The 24640-nt window shown below is 49.0% G+C and overlaps 2 protein-coding genes across 2 annotated transcripts; both read left to right on the plus strand.

Annotated features, from left to right (window-relative positions):
* Positions 1–550: 550 nt before the first annotated feature.
* si:ch73-335l21.2 (RING finger domain-containing protein) lies at positions 551–1723 on the plus strand. Its single transcript, XM_056576016.1, has one exon. It carries the CDS (start codon positions 628–630, stop codon positions 1279–1281), a length of 654 nt encoding a protein of 217 aa, XP_056431991.1. The 5' UTR covers positions 551–627; the 3' UTR covers positions 1282–1723.
* Positions 1724–3150: 1427 nt separating this feature from the next.
* On the plus strand, positions 3151–22811 carry LOC130370013 (segment polarity protein dishevelled homolog DVL-2-like). The gene is given in 16 exon segments (XM_056575637.1): positions 3151–3686; positions 7129–7198; positions 10641–10795; positions 12297–12409; positions 14447–14576; positions 15346–15436; positions 15668–15737; positions 15993–16132; positions 16485–16561; positions 16668–16735; positions 17240–17374; positions 18104–18235; positions 19993–20169; positions 21260–21484; positions 22165–22306; positions 22308–22811. Coding segments are annotated over 16 exon segments (2340 nt in total). The 5' UTR covers positions 3151–3525; the 3' UTR covers positions 22762–22811.
* Positions 22812–24640: the final 1829 nt, after the last annotated feature.

A 24640-nucleotide genomic window follows, 5' to 3' on the forward strand; every position in this document is an offset into this window, starting at 1 on the left:
AAGGGGACTTATTATACCACCAGGTGTGAGTGTGATTAGCCTTACAATCCGTTTCGAAAATCTGCCTAATATGACATCTCTAGTGGGTGTGTCCACCTAGATCTGTGCTGGATAGATCTATCTACCAGCCTACCCAGTGGACTGAAGTAAACATTGCTCATCTATCCAGCACAGATCTAGGTGGACACACCCACTAGTGATGTCATATTAGGCAGATTTTCGAAACGGCTTGTAAGGCTAATCACACTCACACCTGGTGGTATAATTAGTCCCCTTTAAAGAACTTCCGGGATGAGTAAGTGCTTGATTCAGTTGATACTGGTTACTATGAGCAGAGTACAACCCCCCCCCCCCCCCCCCCCCCATAAAGCGCGAGAGAGAGAGAGAGAGAGAGAGAGAGAGGAGAGAGAGAGAGAGAGAGAGAGAGAGAGAGAGAGAGAGAGAGAGAGAGAGACTGTCAACCTCTTTTGACATCCTACAGTTCTCAATTCTACTGTTCACATTCATACCATTCAGCTTATCTTGCAGATGTCTTATTCCTACAGGCTGGAGGCCAAACTCCAAGCACTGACTTCAAATCACCGGTGATCGATTGGCCCCGACCTCCTCAACTCTCCCTCCTGCACCATGAACCCTGCGACCGCCTCCGCCCCCCAGCAGGGGGAGCTAGCGACCCCTGCATCGGGCACTGACCCGCTGGAAGCGGAGTGTCCCGTCTGCTACCAGGAGTACAACCGGTACACCAAATGCCCCCGGATGCTGGAGTGTCTCCACGTCTTCTGCGGCGAGTGCCTCCAGAGGATCCAGCTGTGTCCGTGTGACGCCCACGGCCTGCCCGCCATCCCCTGCCCCCTCTGCCGCCACCTCACCCCCCTCCTGAGCGGCGACACCCTCTGCCTGCCCCCCAACCTGCGGATACTGGCCCGGCTGCCCCCCGCCGCCTACAGCCTGCCCTCATCCCTGCAGGCGGCGCCCCGGCTGCACGCCTCGGTCACCCAGCGCGTGGTGCTCTCCATGGAGACGGCGGGCGGCATCATGAATCACCACCATCGCTTCATCATCCTGCCCACCGTCAGCCTCCAGGTGCAGCAGATGCACGCCGGACTCGGGGGCGCGCTAGGGGCCCAGGGCCTCAGGGCCGAGGAGGTGGGGGTGCAGGTCAGGCAGCAGCACAAGAGGAAGCTGGTGTGTGTGCAGGTGCTGGCCGTGGCCTTCTGGGTCATGTTCGTGATCACGTGTGTTGTGGGTGTGGTATTTGGGCCGCATTTGTTCCACAAATGAGCAGGCGTTCTTTAGGGTGAGAGACTAGGAAGGTTGGAACACTTTCGTTTTTTTTACCCATAATACCTCCATATTATGTGTACCTGGTGAGAAATGGATTCTTTGTAAACTAGCATCAAACTTTTTAGATCCCAGCGCTTTTTATTTGTGTGATTTCTAGCTTTATTAACTTTGGAACTTGTACGTTTGTAACTATTTGTTCTTTTGATTATGCTTACTTGGCTGTTTGGATCATGGATAGAGAATATGTTTAGACTGACTCAATACATAGAGGTGGCAACACAGGTAAGTTCCTTTACATGAAAATGATTAGTCAAAATCAATGTCAATTCTTATTCTGAAAGATAACACTGAGTTAACGTCTAGTTTTTTTGATTACTTGAGTGTAAATATATCCACCATATAAAAATATTTATGTATGAATATTTAGTCTTGATGAATCTTTTTTTTTCTTAGGGTTGACATGTGTATATTATATAATGAATTAATGAATTACACATTATTAAAACTAATGAACTGAATTTAGTTTTGGGTATGGGAAGCAACAGTTTTTTATTGGTAAATTCACATTTACTGCTAAAGAAGTCAAACAATATTGGTAAAATTGCAGCAAACATACTGTGCTCTTGATTGTTTTTTTTTGTTGTGCACTTGTTTGAATGCAAATGAGTGTGCACACAGCCGTTTTCGAAATTGATGAAAAAACATAGAAAAGTCTGACAGGTTTTATCGGAGTAAAAAATGCAATTTGTGGAAACATATAAACACGAACACCCAGAGCCCAGAAGTAAACATGCCAACGTTGACACCCGTTGGTATAAAAATATATATATTCACACCCGACGCAGTACTGCTAATCATGTATTCATACTCACATCTGTTGTCATTCTTCTTTGCCGAATGATCGATCATGAATGCTTCTGTGCAGTATAGCCTAAATAATTTAAGAGGTCTCAGATCAATGAAGTGGGAATTGATTGGTATCTGTGGTTGGGGTTGGCTCTAGAGGTCCCCTGGCTCCACATAGAGCAAGCATGCTGTATAGTCTCAAGCTTCTTGTGGGGGCAGATTTTTCATTTCAATCATACTATTGTGTACAGGAAAAAGCCACTATGAAATGCATTATTGGATTGTATTTCAATTGATAAATTCACCTTCTTGTCTTAATGCACAGCCCTTGACTTATTATTTCTTGTTTGCTCCTTGATTAAACAATACATTTGAATGCATCCATGCTATATTTTCGGTGAACAATCGCTTTTTACTGTTTCCGTTTTGCATCCATACTATATTGACTTGAATGACATAACATTATTTCATACTATCGCCTTTCCTTAACCTCATCTTTAGTCTGTGTCATGTTTAAGTATGTGTGTGTGCGTGTGTGTGTGCGTGTGCGTGTGCGTGTGCGTGTGCGTGTGTGTGTGCGTGTGCGTGTGCGTGTGTGTGTGTGTGTGTGTGTGTGTGTGTGTGTGTGTGTGTGTGTGTGTGCGTGTGCGTGCGTGTCTGTGTGTGCGCCCGCGCGTATGTGTAATAGCGAGTTTGTGTGAAATGTCTAGGATATGCAGCTATTTACTGTCTCAAAGAGAATAATTGCCTGTCAAGATGTCCTGCACTTACTAGTGCAAATATAACAACCAAACAATTATTACCCAATGCTTGCAAAAATCGTTGGCCATTTATCATAGTAGGCTAAAGTAAAAGCAAGTCCAGTAAAACGGAATGTTGCATTCGATGCAGACAATGACACCCTCATCTTTTACAATAACGGGACTTTTGCAAGTATAAATCCTCCCGTTGTGTTGTGATTGTGAAAGAACGGCGATCAGAGTGGTGGGGGGCATGCTCCAAAAATACGTAAGGGGGCATCGTCGACGTCATACGCCGCGTTGGCTTGCAAAGTCGTGAAAAGTTTTTAGACCCCCTCCCCTGTATGTTTTGTTGGGGGAAAAGTTGTCGGTAGTTCATCGTGTGAATGTAGCGTGTGCCGCCGTTTAACCCCCGATTAAAAGGGGAACATTATAAGCGCGTATCCGAGAAAAGAAGGTTCATAGTGGGGGAAGCGTTTCGGCATTAGAGGTTTTGAAAGTTTTGCGTGTCTGGCCCGGGGAGGAAAAACCTCAGTGGCCATCGTTTCACCTCTTTCGTCTCGCTAGCCACCTAGCTAGCCGCTAACGAGCTAGTGAGCTACGGTACCTAGCCGGACTATTTAGTGTTTAAACTAAAAAAGAAAAAGGCGACAAGATGGCAGAAACCAAAATAATATATCATATCGACGAGGAGGAGACGCCGTACTTGGTGAAGATACCCATTCCTGCCGAGAATATAACTTTGCTGGATTTTAAACAGGTCTTGAACAAGCCCAACTACAAATTCTTCTTCAAGTCCATGGACCAGGACTTTGGGTGAGTTGTTTGCTGTGATTCTGTGCGAAAATAAGTGGCAGCTTTGCATGCAAAATGATGGGTGATAACAGACCAACGGAAGAGACACACACTATGCGTTGACAAAGTGGGAGCACAAAGAGTTGCACATCATTTCAATCTTTTGTGGAGTCCTTCGTGGCTGTGATTTATTGGATCATTATTATATTATTTTAGTAAATTGAGCCGCTGAACATTAACAATGGAACCGGTGTAAAAAGTGAATTATATGCATACGTGTCGAATAATCTGTTCGTTTTTTAAACAGTTTTACACATCAGTCATCTGAATGACGACTTTAATAATAATTCTAAACACATTGTTTTGTTTTTTATCAGACGCAAGTTCAGTTCGTAAGAAAATGGAGTGGAATGTAAAACCCACTTTAGGGACATTTTTGGTGTGTAGTTCATGTATTAATCGTTCAAACAATGGGAGGCATTCCTTCCCTTCCCTGCTCGTTATTCTGTGCGTTAATCCTCATCTTGCCCTCCTCCATCATCTTGTGAAATCCTGGGGCTTTTCTTTCTTCAGCGAGAGAGAGAGAGAGAGAGAATCTCCACTTTTTGTCTCCCTGCTTCACACTTTGGCCTGCGAGGTCCCTCTTTCACTCCCCCCTCTTCCTGTCTCCTCTTTCTCTCAGCCTCCAGTCTGAAAGGGCTGTCTCCTTTTTATCAATTCATCTTTTATGTTATCCCCTCGGGGACCGCGGTCTGCAGTGTCTTTCCCAGACACGAATGGTCGATTTACGGTTTTTCTAACCGAAGTCTCCACCGTGACAGTTGACCAACATGATAAAGTATGCTTGACTATCACAGATTATAACTTTTTGACTAAGGTAACTGATATAACGACAGACTGTGCCACAAAAACAATTGTTGGTTCAAAGATGAGCGAAAATAAGATGCATCTGAAGAGCTAAATCATCAGCGCATTTAATGCTTGTTGTTTTCATACTATTCCACTTTTTTTCCCTAAATCAACGAACACACACTCAAGAGTGCATTTTGCTGCTAACCTATGCTGTCTAGCTCTTTTGCCCTCCTTCGCCCTCCTTCTTCCCGCAAATCTAGCCCAAACATCCCCTACAGAGTTCACATGATTTTTTTTTTCAAACCTAGCTCTGAGTCAGCTGTCCAATCGAAGCTCGGACATTTTCTTCCTCCGGCCCAGGAGTAGGGAACTGTGTCTGTGTTTTCATGGGCCCCAATAAGAAGCCAGCTGTCGAATAGGAGTGTGTGTGTGCGCGTGTGTGTTTGTGTGGTAAGGAAAGGAGGTGGATATCCATAGCGCACACTGCAGTCCAGTTCAGGCCAGCACGTCGTGGTGAACCTGGGCTAGCTGAGGAAGAGGCCATTTGCTGCGTGTCTGTGTGGGTTAGAATCAGCAACCGGGGGTGAAAAATTAGCTGGGTGGAGCATCTCTAGATATTGTAGCAGCGGCCAAGAAGTACAAGGAGTCAGGTTTAACTCAACTGTAGCTCTGTGTCCCATACACCGCACGACTCCGAGAGTTGCCTTTATTGAACTCAGACACATGACACACCAAAACACACTTAACGTAACAAATTAACATACACGTCTCAGTGATGGTGTCAGGAACAATAACTCATCACACACACGGCAACGTTAACCCACCCACAGACAAACAAACCCCACACAACGTCTCTGCCGCAAAGGATCTGTGATCGTCCTAACCCCCCCAGGATCCCCTGCGGCACCCTGAACACGGCGACCACGCCCACGGTCGCCACAATATAATGGGAGAGAGGGGGGGACGGTTTCTTTCTTGTGCGTTTGCTGAAGGAGAGCAGGGAATTGTTTTAAGAGGATTAATGAATATGCCAAATAGGAGTCAGTATGGGGTGTGTGGGGATTAGGGAGGTGTGTGTGTGTGTTGTGTGTGTGTGTGTGTGTGTGTGTGTGTGTGTGTGTGTGTGTGTGTGTGTGTGTGTGTGTGTGTGTGTGTGTGTGTGTGTGTGTGTGTGTGTGTGTGTGTGTGTGTGACTCACTCAAGGTATTTAAGTGTATGTGTGAGACGAGGTCATTAGTTTTTGTTTGGTGGGCAAAGGTATGAAGACAATTACTCTCCGAGGGGGTCGGAGGAGGTTGAATCTGTCTGCCTGTTTCTAATGAGGTGTGTGTGCAGAACAAGATAGTGAAACATGTAGAAACCCACCAGACAATGCGGCCTATATTTACACATGCATGCATACACACACACTTCCCCCCAGTGCCCACAACAATCTGGCCCTATGCTACCACTCCGCCCGCAAGAGCTGCCCTCAACAGCTGCTTCCAAACCCCAGTGGACCGAGACCAAACCCCGTCGCTCGGCGCACCCAGGCCCTGACACGACCTCTCGGAGAGGCCTTGGGCTGTCGGAGCATTCAAGTGTCCCTTCTGTGTAGCACTTGTGGCCCACCTCCTCCTCCTCCTCCTCCACCCCACCCCTGTAAACGGCAGTACTGGCAAAGTGGCGGTCTGAGAGGGTCGTTCGTTGGCTCGTTTGTCTTGCTGACAAAGATGAAGAGAGGGGTGGCGGGAGGAGGGACAGACTGATGGATGGAGGCCAGCGTCCCGTCTTTGTTGTTGGGAAGCGGCGGCCCCGTGGCAGATGAGGAATAGCGTGGAATGGGCCCAGGTCTCTAATTGGCGTACACTGAGGAGCGTTTATAACCTGGTTGCGAGTTTGGAAGCCACTTGGTACAGTGAGGAGGGGGGTGTAAAGTCTGCATTTCCGTTTTGAAAGTTAAACAGTCAACACATGTTAACAGGGTATAATTTGAACTAATAATACCGCACAAATTGACAGCAATGTCGCTGCTATTTTTAGGTTAACATGCAGGCAGCTATTTTGATTTTAAATTAAACGGCAACATGGGGTAGACTTGGGCAATGGCTCTATTTACACTAAAGATGGAATTGAATGTGCTCTTTTTCTTTTATTTTTATAATTACATTTAAATTGCCCAAGTTTAAACTGAATAACAAGGTAACCGCGTCCAGCACAACAATTGTTTATAAATCAATTTAAATAATTATTTTGCATGTGCTAGATGTTTCCCCTTGCTTGGCACGGATCAAATAGCCACTGCCAACTGTTGTTGACAGGCCAATAAGAGCCCTGTGGGGGTCATCCTGAATAGGCTGGCCAATGGGAGATGCATAATTACATCAAGCCAATCATTGCCCTGATCGCAAACTTTAGATTCTGAAAGCATAAGAAAGCATTCTATTGTTTGTGTTGATTGACAAGATTCCTAATGCACACTGAGGTTTTGGAGGGCATTTTTGGCTTATTGCTTTGACCATTGAAATGTGTGTGCTAATTATTTTGTCCTAACTATGCTCCCCATGCTGCACTGACTCATGGCTGTAATGCAAGTTTCCTAAAACCTATTTTTCCCCTTGCCTTTCTCTAGGGTGGTGAAGGAGGAGATCTCCGATGAGAGCGCCAAATTGCCGTGTTTCAACGGACGAGTGGTGTCATGGGTAAGAAATTAGAAACGTCAGCCAGAACAGGACCTGCTGAACCTTGTGGAGATCTTCCCTTTACATACATGAGGTGACAGAGGTGTGTAAACGGCCAACGGCCACGGCCAGATGGCCTAGTGTGAGTGCACCCTTAGAGACACTGTGCAAAATAAATCCTACGTCTGCACTGCATTAAGCCCTTCTTAAATATCTGGCCTGGAACTCTGTTTTGGCACGCCGCTAATCTTTGATCCTAGCAATCCCATTTTCCTTCCTTTCCCAATATCTCAAGCAAGACTTAAAAATTCCTTATTCCCTTGGACGTGGTCAAACCGGCTCAGAACTGATGCTTATAGGGTGCAATAGTCCATCTGTAATACCCCATTTTAGTTTTATACAATAGGAAATGGAGTCACCAGACACGCCAGTGAAATAAGTGCATTTGCACAACCAGTGGCCTAGAACCGCTCAGCAGAATGGCACGAGGCTGCGACGCTGTCTTGAGTTCCCAAGCCGGTGACACTATTCCCCAACTATGCGCATTAGTGGGTACTCCGGCTGCGCAGCATGTTGAGCTAATGGGTCCAACAGTGTGCTGGAGGTGGGCCGTCAATTTGCCAGCATGGTGAGGCTCCAAGTGCAGGGCAGAGCTGTAATGAATACAGCCGGTCATATTACCCTGCAGTGAAAGCCAGGGTAGACCTCTCCAGCCACTGATATTTCAGTCTGGGGGCCTGTCCCAACTCCACCCCGCAGCTCTTGTTCATAGGAAGCTCAGCTTGTCATGCGTCCCGGCTAGGGGTGCAACGGATAAAAAAACTCACGGTTCGGATCGTTCCGCGGATCAGAGTCACGGATCGGATCATTTTTCGGATCAGCAAAAAAAAAAAAAAATAGCGTTTGTGATTGCTTTAGCCCGGTCTGATTGTGGAAGAAGGGGCTGCTTAAATGCCGCGGTGATGAGCGGTTGTTGAGCCGCTTTCGGTTTCACTCCTGTCAGTGAAACACCGGGGTGATGTCGCTGTAAATGCGTGGCCATGCTCGATGTGTTTTTCTTTATGTTAGCAATCGCTATGTCAGCTACGTGTTACGTCTGTGTGGTAACCTAGGCGACCGGTTTGTGTGGCAGCGCGAGTATATGGAAACAGACGTAGCACTGGAGGCAGCAGTTATCGTTACAGTAGTCACCGAAGTCTAGCCTACTTTTATTTTCCATGCCCACTGTTCTTCATGTTGTACGCTGAGGACAATAAATCACAACGAGCCATAGGACTGTTTGCTTATTGAAAAGGGAACTGTTGCAGACTTTTACCCAGAGCGTGTTAAGTAGCTCTGTCCCTGGAACTAGCAGGAATGGTTACGGCTGTGTGTGGACTGAACATGCGCAATTTTTTTTTTTTTTCATAAATCAATCCGCGGATCATGCGTGTGCCGAACCGAAATAGATGATCCGAACGGATCACGGATCAATGATGATCCGTTGCACCCCTAGTCCCGGCCAATGGTAACAATCGTGCCGAACGGAACAAGCCCACATCGGTCACGTTGGGAATCCGGGAGCAGGTACCCTAAAGGCCAACATGTGCTCCCGTTCCCTGCTCGGAACATGGACTCCAACTGGGGGTTGTCGGCTCCATGGTGTGGCTCTCAGGGCTCGCTACCATGAGAGCCCTGTCATTGAGACGCAGTCCTCTACGGGTTCCTTTGCTTGCCGGTCTCCTGAGAGATTTGTGCGGCTAACCCCACAAAGGGACATAATCATTTCTACCTTGCGCTGATGTTGGAAGTGCGATTATTTTGACTTTGCGGTGGAATTCCCCTCTATAAGCCAAGGCAGAACAACACCAGGACTTGGCCCCGTTGGGCAGGTTTGGCACTCAGGCATCTGTTAAGTACATAACAAAAAAAAACCTAGGGGAAGGATTAAAAGAGGGTTGGGGTGGGGGGGGGGTTGGCTGCAAAGAGAAGAGGCCAGCGGGACTTGATATGCGATCCACACACAAGATGGATGTCTGGACGGGGGAAGGATCCCGGGAGAACGGGTGTTCCGCGCTCACAGGGCCATTAGCGGGGCCGAAGGCGGGCCCCGAGTGACTCAACATCCAGGCGGGCCGGTGCCGCTTGTGATCCCCTGGATTGGACTGGGTCCAACCTGGGAAACGGGCTTGGCTGCCGGGCTCCTTGGCAGGGCAGGAACCAGGGCTGAAACGCTTGGAGCGGAGTCGGACCGGAGGCATGAAACACGCGTTCCCGCCGCACTAGCTTGGACTAAATGCCCACCAAGAGTTTTTAATTGGTGGGGAGGACAGGGAAGTACCTCATTTGCTCAGTCAACAGAGGAGCTATATGTTCATGTGGTCCTGGTAGTACTTGATATTTAGTGTGCTTTATATTCTGCCTGGGTGCACTATTAGTTTTATTTGTGATCCAAGCCTCAGGTAGCTGGATGCTTTGCTGTATTTAGCCTAGTTGGATGCATTAAGTCTGTGTGTGTGCATGCTTGCCTCCATGTGCGGTTGTGTGTTTGTGTGCGTGCGCGGGAACTTGCACACACGTTCATTGAATACGAGGAGAGACGGGTTAAGTGTGGGATAGCATTTCAGTACGCCCCTGAGACGTCCAAATGAAAAGAATACGATGTTTGTGTGTCAAAGTAATTGACATCTTACCCCATTTGCTCACTGGCCCCCTCCTCCATTTCTCCTCTTTTCTCTCCTCCTTTGTTTCTCACCCTTTTACTCCCACTCCCTCCAACTGTACCTCTGCCTTCTCTTTGTTGTTCCACTTCCACTTTCCTTTTTTTTTTGCCCCACCCCTTCTTGCCTTCCTCTTTCCTCTGCTCCCCCTCTTTTCTCCCTTTCTCACCCTTCTTTTCTTTCTTTTTTTCTTGTTGCTTAACCTTCGCTCTCTTGAACTTCGTCTCTCTGGGTCAGTCTGTGGCTTGCTCACTGATGTCCTCTCCCTCTCTCCCTCTCTCCCACTGTCCCACTCCTGTCTCTCTCTCCCACTCTCTCGCTGATGTCCCCTCTCTCTCTCTCTCTCTCTCTCTCCCACTGTCCCACTCTCTCGCTGATGTCCCCTCTCTCTCTCTCTCTCTCTCCCACTGTCCCACTCTCTCGCTGATGTCCCCTCTCTCTCTCTCTCTCTCTCTCTCTCCCACTGTCCCACTCTCTCGCTGATGTCCCCTCTCTCTCTCTCTCTCTCTCTCTCTCTCTCTCTCTCCCACTCTCCCACTCTCTCGCTGATGTCCCCTCTCTCTCTCTCTCTCTCCCACTGTCCCACTCTCTCGCTGATGTCCCCTCTCTCTCTCTCTCCCACTGTCCCACTCTCTCGCTGATGTCCCCTCTCTCTCTCTCTCTCTCCCACTGTCCCACTCTCTCGCTGATGTCCCCTCTCTCTCTCTCTCCCACTGTCCCACTCTCTCGCTGACGTCCTATCTCTCTCTCTCTCTCTCTGCCAGTTGGTATCTTCAGACACCCCGGCGGCGGAGCCTCCGGTGGCGGTGGCACCCCCCGCCGAGACCCCGGCCCAGCCCTCGCCTCCGCCCCCACCCCTGCCTCCCCCGCCCGCCGAGAGGACCGGCGGCATCGGAGACTCCCGGCCCCCGTCCTTCCAGTGAGAGAGAGAGAGAGACACACACACACACACACACACACACACACACACACACACACACACACACACACACACACACACACACACACACACACACACACACACACACACACACACACACACACACACACACACACACACACACACACACACTCTTTCTTAATGTATGTTATGCGGGGACCTTTGGCCAGAGCTGTGAAATTTAAAGGCAACGTTTGACGTTTGAGACACTTTCCACCTCACTGCGTCACCCGAAGAATAACAAGTACATCTTCCCCAGAACACTTTGACACCGTGTTTACCTCTCAGAGTCTGTCTTGAGGCTGAGGTAGCAGGTAGTTGAGCGTTACAGCCTACACTTATACACGTCACAGTCCCAAGATATGTGGCTCCGACTTCCATGAAAGGACATTGAAACGCAGTGCGTCTCACAGCCCCATTTCACGGAAACACAAACACGCATGGATGCGCACACACACTCGGCCCACACCCATGCCATTGTCATGGTAACTGCAGGTACAGTATCTCTGTCTGTTGGAATGCCTCCGCTGGCCTCTGGGTTTCTTGTTTCAAACTGTTAACCAGGAACAGAACCGGAGCCCATCTGCACCGGGGTCTGTTAAACGCCGCCCAGGCCATTAGTAACATGACATCATGCGCGCCACGCCTATTTAGTTGTCAAGAGGAGGGATTTGCGACACGTTACGCCTCCCTCATGTGTACAGCAGCCCCCGCTTCCACCGGGGTAGTAGACATGGACACACAGATTGTTAATTAACGTAATAAAAGCTACTGGGTTCGAGTCCCAAAGTCTCAAATCTTATCCATGGGCATATTGAGCGAAGTGCCGAACCCCTGCCTGCTCTTTAAAAACATGTGTCTCAATTTATTCAAAGTATGAGAACAGTGCCTGCTAAATGATTAAAAAGTAGCCCCAAGTGTTTTCGTAGGGAGTTTCCCCCAGTACTGTACCTTCCTGAAAGTCCCACACTAACCACATTTTCCTTGTCCTTGTGCTGTATCTTTGTCGTTCGCGGTCTAGTTTCATGATTTAGTACCAGGTGGTGCGGTGGGAGATTGTTTATGGTATGAGACTGTGTGTAATCTAAGTGGAAGTTAACCTCTTAAAGGTCTTCCCAGATTTGGACCGTGATCACTCCCGCAGCAAAAGGCAAACTGCCCTTATTATGTACAAATATATATCATATTTGTCATATCAAATTAAACATGAGAAACTCCACTACAAGCACATATAAGTCATTTTTGCACACACCAAACCCAACTGAAACACCAAGCATATTAATTAGACAAATTAGACAATTAAAAATAGGCTAGGAAAAGAAATAGGTTAACAAACCATCAGCTTGTAACTGAGTGAGTGAGATTATTAGGCCGTTGTGAAACGCTCGAATCCCACATTGCATGCATGTTGGTTGACCCGTGTCTGGTTCCTCATGTGTAACCCCCACTAACCCTGTGTTTTGTGTTTTTGGCGGGGCAGCCCTAACGCCGCAGGCAGTGTGGAGACCCTGGACGACCAGACGGAGACAGAGTCTGTGGTGTCCTTCCGACGAGAGCGCCCCCGCCACAGAGACCCCCTGCTGGAGCCCCACGGTGAGACCCCCCCCCCCCCAAGGCCAAGCACCCTGCTGGAGGAGCACCACCAACAATCTCCTTCCTTCTTTCTCCCTCTTTTCTCTCAGTATCTCTTTCTCCTCTCTTTATGTCTCTATCCCTGCCTTTGGCTCCATCGCTTTTACCGTCTCTCCCTGTGCCTCACCATGTCTCTGTCTGTCTGTCTGTCTGTCTGTCTGTCTGTCTGTCTGTCTGTCTGTCTGTCTGTCTGTCTGTCTGTCTGTCTGTCTGTCTGTCTGTCTGTCTGTCTGTCTGTCTGTCTGTCTGTCTGTCTGTCTGTCTGTCTGTCTGTCTGTCTGTCTGTCTGTCTGTCTGTCTGTCTGTCTGTCTGTCTGTCTGTCTGTCTGTCTGTCTGTCTGTCTGTCTGTCTGTCTGTCTGTCTGTCTGTCTGTCTGTCTGTCTGTCTGTCTGTCTGTCTGTCTGTCTGTCTGTCTGTCTGTCTGTCTGTCTGTCTGTCTGTCTGTCTGTCTGTCTGTCTGTCTGTCTGTCTGTCTGTCTGTCTGTCTGTCTGTCTGTCTGTCTGTCTGTCTGTCTGTCTGTCTGTCTGTCTGTCTGTCTGTCTGTCTGTCTGTCTGTCTGTCTGTCTGTCTGTCTGTCTGTCTGTCTGTCTGTCTGTCTGTCTGTCTGTCTGTCTGTCTGTCTGTCTGTCTGTCTGTCTGTCTGTCTGTCTGTCTGTCTGTCTGTCTGTCTGTCTGTCTGTCTGTCTGTCTGTCTGTCTGTCTGTCTGTCTGTCTGTCTGTCTGTCTGTCTGTCTGTCTGTCTGTCTGTCTGTCTGTCTGTCTGTCTGTCTGTCTGTCTGTCTGTCTGTCTGTCTGTCTGTCTGTCTGTCTGTCTGTCTGTCTGTCTGTCTGTCTGTCTGTCTGTCTGTCTGTCTGTCTGTCTGTCTGTCTGTCTGTCTGTCTGTCTGTCTGTCTGTCTGTCTGTCTGTCTGTCTGTCTGTCTGTCTGTCTGTCTGTCTGTCTGTCTGTCTGTCTGTCTGTCTGTCTGTCTGTCTGTCTGTCTGTCTGTCTGTCTGTCTGTCTGTCTGTCTGTCTGTCTGTCTGTCTGTCTGTCTGTCTGTCTGTCTGTCTGTCTGTCTGTCTGTCTGTCTGTCTGTCTGTCTGTCTGTCTGTCTGTCTGTCTGTCTGTCTGTCTGTCTGTACCTCTCCGTCTCCACCTCTCTCTGTCACTCTGTCTCCACCTCTCTCTGTCACTCTGTCTCCACCTCTCTCTGTCACTCTGTCTCCACCTCTCTCTGTCACTCTGTCTCCACCTCTCTCTGTCACTCTGTCTCCACCTCTCTCTGTCACTCTGTCTCCACCTCTCTCTGTCACTCTGTCTCCACCTCTCTCTGTCTTTCTGTCTCTGTCTTTCTGTCTCCACCTCTCTCTGTCTTTCTGTCTCTGTCTTTCTGTCTCCACCTCTCTCTGTCTTTCTGTCTCTGTCTTTCTGTCTCCACCTCTCTCTATCTGTCTGTCTCCACCTCTCTCTGTCTCCACCTCTCTCTGTCTCCACCTCTCTCTGTCTTTCTGTCTCCACCTCTCTCTGTCTCCACCTCTCTCTGTCTCCACCTCTCTCTGTCTTTCTGTCTCCACCTCTCTCTGTCTTTCTGTCTCCACCTCTCTCTGTCTGTCTGTCTCCACCTCTCTCTGTCTCCACCTCTCTCTGTCTGTCTGTCTCCACCTCTCTCTGTCTGTCTGTCTCCACCTCTCTCTGTCTCCACCTCTCTCTGTCTCGGTTCGCTGTCTCGTCGTCAAAGTCTCTCGACCATCAAGATCTGGCAGGCTCTTCCCACTGCTAGGATCTTGATGATCCCCTGCTGATAATAGCTGTGGAATGGAGTACCGTGAACGGGGCCAGCAGAATGTTTGTTTTTGTCTGTTTCCCGCAAAAACATCCTTGTGGACATGATTAAACTTGAACGTCCACTGCAAACATTCTCTCCATCTCTCTCTCACTCTCACCCCCCCCCCCCACTTCCCTCTTGCCTCTCTCTCTAATGTCCCCTGGTCTTCCTCTTCTTCTGTGGTGTCGCAGGGCCACGTATGAACGGCCAGAGCCGCCTGGAGCGCCACCTGGCCGGCTACGAGAGCTCTACCACGGTGATGAGCAGCGAGCTGGACACCACCAGCTTCTGTGACTCGGAGGACGACGACACCATGAGCAGGTGAGGAGTCGTGAGGGCAGCGTCCAGAGGGGAGGGAGGAGAACGGACACTGGAAGGGGTCGAGGGGGGGTTCGATTCAGGGGGGTGTTCTGGGTTTGAGCCCGATGTCTCCAGTACACATGCAGAGGGCCTTCAGCCCAAAAGGTGGCCTCAGCCGGTACCTGCTCCTTAATGATGCGTGTCTCCCTGTGAGTCTGAACAGGACTGGAGAGTAAAATAAAGCCTTTTTCTGAAGGCCAGGGTCTGTTTTAATTAAATAAAAATAATAAAAAGCTTTGTTGGATCGTCGGAGAGGTGTGATTGTAAACAGTTGAACTGCTCCATAAACTGCGCCACGGGAAAGACGACTAGGGTCGAGGTGCGTGTGTGTGTGTGGGTGTGTGTGTGGGTGTGTGTGTGGGATCATGATCGAAAGCCAACATCTCTGCCTAAACCCTGGAGGAATTAGTTTTGTTCATTTCTTTCATAATCCCAGTTTCAACCCGGCTGGAAGGTTTCCCCCTTGGGTTACCTCACCACCAAACGCTCTCGCCCATGACGTGCGGCCGTATGTGGCGGGCTTCAAATGGGCATTCTTGGCCAGAGGGGGGGCAGGACCTATGGACCTTTCCGAGGGAGCGCCCTCCGGTTCAGTTACCGGGGTTCAGAGGGGAGGGAGGGAGGGAGGGAGGGGAGGGAAGGAGGGAGGGAGGGAGGGAGGGACTACAGGGTTTTTTAAACGAGTGGAGCTGACCTCTCAACTCTTGGTGACCTGTGACCCCCCCCCCAGGTTCAGCAGCACAACAGAGCAGAGCACCGCCTCCAGGCTGCTAAAGCGCCACCGCAGACGGAGGAAACAGCGCCCCCCGCGGCTGGAGAGGGTAAGCACAGCAAACCCTGGCCGGGCCACACAGTGATGTTTATTTTATTAATGCATATTATCCTCCCACAATGGGGACACTCGGTCAGTCTTAATTTCTTATCGTGTGTGTGTGTGTGTGTGTGTGTGTGTGTGTGTGTGTGTGTGTGTGTGTGTGTGTGTGTGTGTGTGTGTGTGTGTGTGTGTGTGTGTGTGTGTGTGTGTGTGTGTGTGTGCTCTGCTTGACCCCCAGGCCTCGTCCTTCAGCAGTGTGACTGATTCCACCATGTCTCTCAACATCATCACCGTCACGCTCAACATGGGTCAGTCCCGCCCCCTTAATGCCTTGTTTATGAGCTCATGCCCGGCTGCAGCTGTCTCTATGCCCCTGTGATTAACCCATGTAAAATATGAGCAAATTGTTGGAACAATGTTGGCCTATGAGGATAGCATACTTGGTGTATAGTATTAATCCAGTAGAACTTTTATAGGACAGAAGTAATCTGAACATCAAACTCTCTGCGTCTCTCTAACTCTTGTCTTCTTCTGTGGTACCACGCTCGCCACCACCACCACAGAGAAGTACAACTTCCTGGGCATCAGCATCGTGGGCCAGAGCAACGAGCGGGGCGACGGCGGCATCTACATCGGCTCCATCATGAAGGGAGGGGCGGTGGCCGCCGACGGCCGCATCGAGCCCGGAGACATGCTGCTGCAGGTGGGGAACGGAAGGACTGATTGGCCCCCGGGTGGATGGAGGGATGGATGGATGGATGGCTAGTTGGCCTCTTAAAGAGCAAACGTGTTGCTTTGGTGCCAAGATTATTGCAGTTTACTGCTTGTTTTTTACTGTTTTGTACTACTTGTTTTTTACTCGTCTTAAGTTCTTACTGCAATTTAAATTGTTAGGTTTTGACATAATGTCCTTTTGTCATCATTATTTTTTTTCTGGTTTTATGTAAAGAACTTTGAGCTTCAATTCCTTCATGAAAGTTGCGGTATTAATAAAGTATTACTTACATTTAATTGTAATTGTGTTTTTAACCTCTTTTCTGATTGGTCCTGGACAGGTGAACGACATCAACTTTGAGAACATGAGCAACGACGACGCGGTGCGCGTGCTGCGGGAGATCGTGCACAAGCCGGGGTGAGCGAGGGAGCTAGAGAGGGAGGCCAGACCGGCTGGGGGGGGGGGGGGGTGCACGGTGTGCGGTGGTTTCTGACAGCGATCTGTGTGGTGTGTTCCTCTGCAGGCCCATCATCCTGACGGTGGCCAAGTGCTGGGACCCCTCCCCTCAGGGGTACTTCACGCTGCCCCGCAGTGAGTGCTGCCGCTCACAGACCCCCCGGGTCGCCGTCGGAGTAGTACATGTGTTTTAGAAGAAGTACATGTATTCTAGTCCTAGTAGTCAGGAGTAGTACATGTGTTTTAGAAGAAGTGCATGTATTCTAGTCCTAGTAGATAGGAGTAGTACATGTGTTTTAGAAGAAGTGCATGTATTCTAGTCCTAGTAGATAGGAGTAGTACATGTCATTTAGTCTTGGTAGACGTATTCTAGTCTCCTCGTAGATGTATTTTAGTCATGGTAGAGGTCTTGCAGAATGACATATCGTTTAGTCCTAAAATATATATTTTGTGAGATTTGTTTTAGAAGATTTATAAAATAAGTAATGGATTCTGAGAAGGAGATCTCTTCTATTAGCTGTACAATATATGTTTATGAGTATAGTATCTGTTCTAATTGCGGAAACAGTCTATATATGTCCGTATGGCTGATGTAACGTCGCCCTTCCTCTCTGCCCCACCTTACTGGCGTCTGTGCAGACGAGCCGATCCGGCCCATAGACCCCGCGGCGTGGGTCAGCCACTCGGTGGCTCTGACCGGGGCCTACCCCCCCTACCCGGGCAGCTCCTCCCTCAGCACCATCACCTCGTCCTCCTCCGTCACCGAGACCGAACGTAAGGGCCGCCGCACGCACCCGACCCGTCAAACCCACATGGAACACGCACGCATTTGCACACAATCTTAAAAACGCACAGGAACACTTGCACACACAATCTTATAAACGCACTGGAACACTTGCACGCTCACGTGCACACAATCGCATTAATCCACAGGATCAAACAAGCATACAAAGACATCACCGTCTTGGTCTTCAGGACTGGCTGCAAAAACCACACGCATACACACGTTCAAATCAACACACACAATTACACACACTCAGCAACACACAGTCCCACAATGGCCTCTCTGTGTCTGTCTCGATCGTGCTCTTCTTTCAGCGCGGTAGAGCACTGTCTCCTTACAAAGCGGCCATATCCTTTCCCATCCTTGATTCAGTCTTCGTCTTTGTCTGGTGTGTCGTCATTCGCTCACCGGCGCGTCTCCCCTTCCCATTGTGTGCAGTCCGCCAGGTGGTGCGACGCTGGCACCACTCTCCCTTTTTCACACCCCAGTCTGTCTCTGCTTTTGTCCCGTCCCTCTCTCTTATCAAGTGACGGATGACTTCTGCCGCTCTCTGATCTCAGCGGTGGGTCCCCTAAGGGACTTGCTCTGCTCTACTCCTGTGTCATTCTCCTATCTCTGCTGTCTATACCATAGCGGTCTTCACTTTCTCCTCTCCTCTCCTTCCTCTTCCTCTTCCTCTTCTTCTTATCTTCACTTATTATTCTTTTACACAACCGCAGGCTTCGACGACTTCAACCTCTCGCTGCACTCCGACATGGCGTCGGTCGCCAAGGCAATGGCGTCCCCGGAGTCCGGGCTGGAGGTCCGGGACCGTATGTGGCTGAAGATCACCATCCCCAACGCCTTCCTCGGTAAGACCGGCCTGCGCCTGTCGCCGGTTGGCTGCGTCTCCGTAGGGACACAGTGAGGAAGTGAACACTTCCGTGGTTTAGGCGTAAGGAAAGTTAATGCAGAGTTTTGATGTTCTGGGCCGATCAGAACCCGAGCACTTGGTCTATGGGGACTTTTTCTGATGACGTAGTCACAAGATCTCCAAAGCACTTCTGTGTAGGACACACTTATTACTACCTCTATTCCACATATTATGTAAAATGGCAGCTGAGGGGATATTCTGAAGATTTAGGAAACGAGGTGGGACGGGATAGCTACACAAGACTATTGGAATGCAGCCCATGGGTTTCCTCCCTAAACAGGAAGTGTGTGTGTTGAATGTGTGTGTTGAGTATGCTGATAAGATCATATCATTTGTTTTATTCACTCTACAAATAGCATGGGAGTGGGGGTGCCACTGGTGGGTCATATTTAGCCACCCTTCCACTCACACACGTGTACAGTGGTTTTCTTATCAGGTGACTGCCATGGTCTCTGTCTGTAACAAGTACACTATCTGTCACCTAGCAACCGAGTGTCGCTTGACTGTCAACATTGGCTTTTATCTGATTAATGTCTGGCATGAAAACTGCTTATCTTCTCTAAGCTTATTCAGAATGCAAGGGTTACAGGCAGTAACATTACAAAGAAAAAATCATTGAACTTTATTAAATCCTGCCGATGGACGTCTGCTATTAACTATTTATTTAATAGCCGTTCATCCCAATTTGCGGTAGATTGCCATTTTCCGTTACCGCAAAGCGGCATGAATGGTTGTGTGCTTTCGCTGACACACGCGCACACAAACACACACACACAAACAACCGCCCACTAACCCAGCCAGCGGACGGATACATTATTCCGACTGAATTAAAGGCGTGTGACTCCTGAGGGGACAAAAGCTATTCTCTCTATAAATGCTAGTGCGGAGTAGAAAAAAAAGAAAAGAGTTGTCTATTTAATTGAAATCACCTGGAGGTGAATCACATGGTCTCTTAATGACGGCATGCCGTCTGTTTTTTTCTTCTTATGGGTCTGGCTTCTCACACGCCACACACTTTGAGTTGAACATGCATTCCTGTTGTAATATAATATATAGCTGGCAGTCGTGTGTATTTCAGAATGGTAGCAGGCTGCATAACTCCCATTAATGATTCAGGAAGTTCAACCTTGTACTTCTGTGTACCTTCTGTGTAGAGGCCTAATATCAACGCTTTAGATTCATCTTTGAATGACTTTATTTGCCTTTGAGAATTACAAGCGATGCTTTTTGGCGCTCTATTCTTACATAGGATAAGGTTCTGCGTCCAGGTCGCGGCTTGTTTTCCCAGAAAGCACTCAGTTCTATGTGATTGCAGATATGATTGCATGTTATATTTGCTCATCGATTCTTGAAGGTGTTTATTGACCTACCCTTTTCACATATATTTAAAAGTCTCATCAACGCGCCCGCACAGCCCACAATAAAAAACAGGCAGTAGAAGCAAAGTGAGCAATGTAGGTCCAAGGACCTACATTGGATAACTTCAGGGGAGCAGGGGAAAGTGTTAACCTGTAACGTGCTAAAACGTCCCCATTTTAAGTTAAAAAGGCTTCTGATCCACAGTACCCATGAGCCATCCCTACACACCCAAAACACTGCAACCATTTTGGCGGGCACAGGTCAGTCAGGTAGAATAAGCAATGGCCGCCCCCTAGCTCACCGGTGCATCTCTCCCGCTTCCCCCTGTCCCTCCAGGCTCGGACGTGGTTGAGTGGCTCTTCCACCACATCGAGGGCTTCCAGGACCGCCGCGAGGCCCGCAAGTACGCCAGCAACCTGCTGAAGGCCGGCTTCATCCGCCACACGGTCAACAAGATCACCTTCTCGGAGCAGTGCTACTACATCTTCGGGGACTTCAGCGACTGTGAAAACTGTGAGTGGGCTGCCGGGGAGGGGGTGGGGGGGGGCAGGGTAGGAGGGGAGGGAAATGGCTTAGTGTCGGCATACCTTGAGCCTCCGTCTGCACATTGATGGCGTGCAACTGGATAACATGTATATCTATTATTTTTCAGGGGAAATTTAACAGAGGTGGTTAATAAGGCAATGTTTTCGATACAATGGCCTTTAATCAATGGCCAGAAGGATTTGGGAGAAAGATTGTTTACCTCATGATTTATTTATTTATTGCTTTATGTCAGGGACATTGAACACTAATCAACAGTCAAACTGTAAGTGAGCCAGAGTTAGCCTAAGTTTACATCTATTGTCCCCTGCCAGATATTCAAAAGGCAAAACGACCAGGATAAAACGACGTCAGGATATCTGATTTGTATTGTCCTACATTTGATTGTGCTGTATATCTGATGTGTTTTTCCATGACGTTTGAGGTGCTCTTTGGTGGATCTGTAAGACAGATGCCATGTAGGAAGCCTGAGTTAAGGGATTGGAAGGCTAAGCCCTTGATAAACGAAGGGGTTGTTTTTGGGGCGGGGCACGTTACACGCTCACGGCATTGTGCGTCAATTGAAGTCTGCGTTACGTCTGTTTACTGATACGAAGAGTCAAATGAGAGTCTGAAGATACACATAGAAAGGGTACAATGTCGCCACCTAGTGCTGTCATGTTGGACATTTTTGCATATCAGATGTACAGTGGTAGTTCGAAATTACTCATGTAAAGGAACTATTAAAATGTCGATCGATGTGGTAAAGTAGAAAGAAAGTGGATAACTATTTTTATCTCTAGCTTTTTTATCTCGATCTTTCTCACTGTTGCCTCAATATATATATATATATATATATTTTTTTTAAATCTTTTACTTTGTGTGCAACGATTCTTTTAGCATTTGGAGGTATTCTTCATTTTTAAATAAACTTACTGTAATTAACCTAATGCAATGTTGTATAAGTTAATTTCCTCATATCTTGCATGCAACTTACACCTTTCCGGTACGAATCCTCCTCCTCCTCCTCCTCCTCCTCCTCCTCCTCCTCCTCCTCCTCCCCCCCCCCCCCCCCCCCCAGACATGGCCAACCTCTCCCTGAACGACAACGACGGCTCCAGCGGGGCCTCAGACCAGGACACGCTGGCCCCGCTGCCCCTCCCGGGGGCCTCGCCGTGGCCCATGATGCACACCTTCGCCTACCAGCCGTACGCCGCCCACCCCTACTCCAGCCAGCCCCCGCCCTACCACGAGCTCACCAGCTACAGCTACGCCCCGGGCAGCACGGGCAGCCAGCACAGCGAGGGTGAGCGCACGTTGAAATGCACTCGCGCTGTAACGGTGGACTCGCACACCAACGAGCTATAAATGGAGTCCAGCAGAAATCAAGTTTAAATCAAAAAGTAAATTTATTAGAAATGGTACAAACTAAGGGGAAACAACGGTCATGGGATAATTGGTATAAATGCAAGGATATGTGAGGAAAGAATTAGGTGAAGCAAAGGGCCCATGTGAAAGAATGAAGCAGATGATTACCCACATCAACCGAAAGGGTGCCCTGATGAAGGAGTGCAGTGTTTCTCCCAGCACTGTATGGTTAAGACGGCCACCTTAACAACAATAGGGCCCCGCCTTGACTACCAATGTATATATTGGTAGTCAAGGTAGTTTTATATATATATATTTTTTTAATTATTATGCATCAACAAAGTACAAAACTCCCGTAGGGAAAGAAAACATACTAGGTTGGTAGGATACAGAGGCCTAGCCCTGCCCTTGTAGTGGCAGCTATGACCAACAGGGGGCGCAGGGGGTCGTCACAAACACACACACACGCACACAATATCGTTGATTTACTGTCATCCAATGTACATCTCCCACTATAGCTTCCTAGTCAGCTACTTGGTGCGTCAGTTCATTGTTTACGTCGGTCACGGCCCACGGCCCCCCAGTACTTCCTGTTGACGTCTGCGTTGTGCCCCCCAGGGAGCCGGAGCAGCGGCTCGACGCGCAGCGAGGGCGAGCGGCGCCGCGGCGGCGGCAGCAAGGGCCCCGGCAGCACGCTGGGCGGCAGCGAGAAGTCCCCCGGCGCCGGGCCGGACGCCGCCGGCTCGGGTGGCGGCGGCGGGGGGCGGGGACTCGCGCTCGGGCAGCGGCAGCGAGTCGGAGTACTCCACCCGCAGCAGCCTGCGGCGGGGCCACGGCTCGGCCACGCCCAGCGAGCACAGCCACGCCTCCACGCAGCGCTCGCACCACCACCACCACCGCCTGCCGCCGCCGCCCCACATGTCGCCCTACCCGCCGGGCATGCCGCTGCCCTACAACCCCATGATGGTGATGATGGTGCCGCAGCACGCGCACCCGGCCATGGGCGCGCCCCACCCGCTCTCCCACGCCCAGCAGATGCCCCCGGGCACCATGCACCCGGGCATGGCCCAGCTGCCCTCCAGCGTCCCCGGCGGGCCCCCCGGGGCCCCGCCCACCCGCGACCTGGGCTCGGTGCCCCCGGAGCTGACCGCCTCGCGCCAGTCCTTCCACCTGGCCATGGGCAACCCCAGCGAGTTCTTTGTGGACGTGATGTAGCCGGGTTCGGGCTGGAGGGGGGGCGATGGCGGCGCCGTCTCGCCGCGTGATCGGAGTGGGAGGACGTCTAAACGGGGATGGGGGTGGGGGGGGGTGGCTACCGCGCCGCGCACCCTCTCGGGGGAGCCCTGCCGGTTGCTTTTGTTGAGGGCGCGCTGGATAGAAAGGTTGTCGCCTTGATTGAAGAAAGATAATTAGGTGAGAACAGGGTTTGAAAAAACTAAAAAAAGCGTAGTTAAGGTTTAGCCACATTTCTAGTTGTCCCCTTTCCCCCCCCCCCCCCCCCCCCCCCCCCCCCCCCCCTCAACCAAATGACATTCAACGTGTTGCCTTTTTTATCGAAAGAATTGTATAAACACTACAAAGAAGACTGACCATATCAAAGAAAGTGTCATGTCTGGTGCCCTCCCTCCCTAACGCATACTTCTCTGATGGGTTTTTAAAACTGAATGACATGTAAGCACTGGGTGTTGGTGTGCTCGTGTATGTGTGTGTGTGTATGTGCGTGTGTTTTCCCCCAAAAGAGAGGCAGGTCAGGGGGGGGAGACGGTATTTAGGCTCTCTCTTCCCCCCCCCCCCCATTTTGCTTTCCTGCTCCCAACCAATATGTAGTGATCCTAATGCTAAACGTTGCTAAACACTAAAACTAGAGCGGATGCCAAGGTTGTGAGAGCGAGCGTCCGTACTTAACATAGCTGGAACCATTTAGACGGTGTGGAGTGTTCCCGGTGGGAGGTGGAAGAGACACGCACGCAGTGGCATCCATTTGCAGTCTGAGACCAGAGGAATTGAAACGAGTGCCTTATTTGTTATATATATATATATATATATATATTCTACTAGAGACTGTTACACTACACAAGGGTACAAAGGTAACTCTTCCTATGTCTTCCAAGGAACCATCGTTGTATATATACACATCTACTACTACTCCAATGTAAATGCAAAGACAGTAGGTCCAAAAAAATATTGAGTGAATTTTGGTGTTTTTATTAATCACTGTCTAGTTGATGAAGTTGTTGAAACGCTGTTGTGAAGAATAACATTATTCTGTGCTGGGCTATTTGATGAGGTACTTGAATGAAGAGACAACATACACACTCACTTACAAAAGAAAAAAATCGGTACTATAGAAATTCCTAGAATGTATATCCTCAACTTGCTGTGATCCAAGTGCCCAAGCTTCCTATACATAGTGTGTATGTTACTGACAACAATATTCAACCGTTTCATCATTGTCTTTTGTATGTGTGGCTATATAGATCATGTGTAATCAAAGCATAAAGGTGCAACGTGAAGACGTTAACATTGCAGAGAGAACGGCAGTGCAGTCGTAGTGTTTTGGATTTGATATTGTCACCCATGCTTGTGTATTTGAGAATAAATTTGATACATATAACACTAATAACTGGAACCCCCACACTTTTTTTTGGTTGACAAAATCGTTATTGTTGCAAGCTGTATTTACAAGCTGCAATTATTGAGTGTCATGTGATGATTAAGAGTCATGTTATCTCACACACCACGACAATGTTGAAATATAGGGGCGGATATTCTTGACATTGATTAAATGGCAGGACCGTTGCCAATTAATAAATGTCTGGGACCTTTTTAAAGGCTGTACAGTTAATTTCCAGAGTACATGGTCTGAAATAATAATTGCTTATTTTTCAATGTTTTGTATGATGACAAAGGAACGGACCTAAAACATTGGTAATCATGGTTTTGCCTGTAGTTAAGCGCCATCTCCTGGCGGGAAACCGAAAGGGACGTGTTAGGTTTAAGAAAAATAAAATAAAAGAATCCCCACATTTCTTTAAATGTCACTATAGTGTCCGCATATAGTGTTATACTATAGTAAGCACGTGATATTATTAAC

The sequence above is a fragment of the Gadus chalcogrammus genome, chromosome 17, assembly GCF_026213295.1.
Source record: "Gadus chalcogrammus isolate NIFS_2021 chromosome 17, NIFS_Gcha_1.0, whole genome shotgun sequence".
Taxonomy (NCBI): domain Eukaryota; kingdom Metazoa; phylum Chordata; class Actinopteri; order Gadiformes; family Gadidae; genus Gadus; species Gadus chalcogrammus.

Bases quoted from the DNA above. Each gene is read 5' to 3' on its own strand.
- si:ch73-335l21.2 (XM_056576016.1), top strand. From the start codon at position 628: ATGAACCCTGCGACCGCCTCCGCCCCCCAGCAGGGGGAGCTAGCGACC.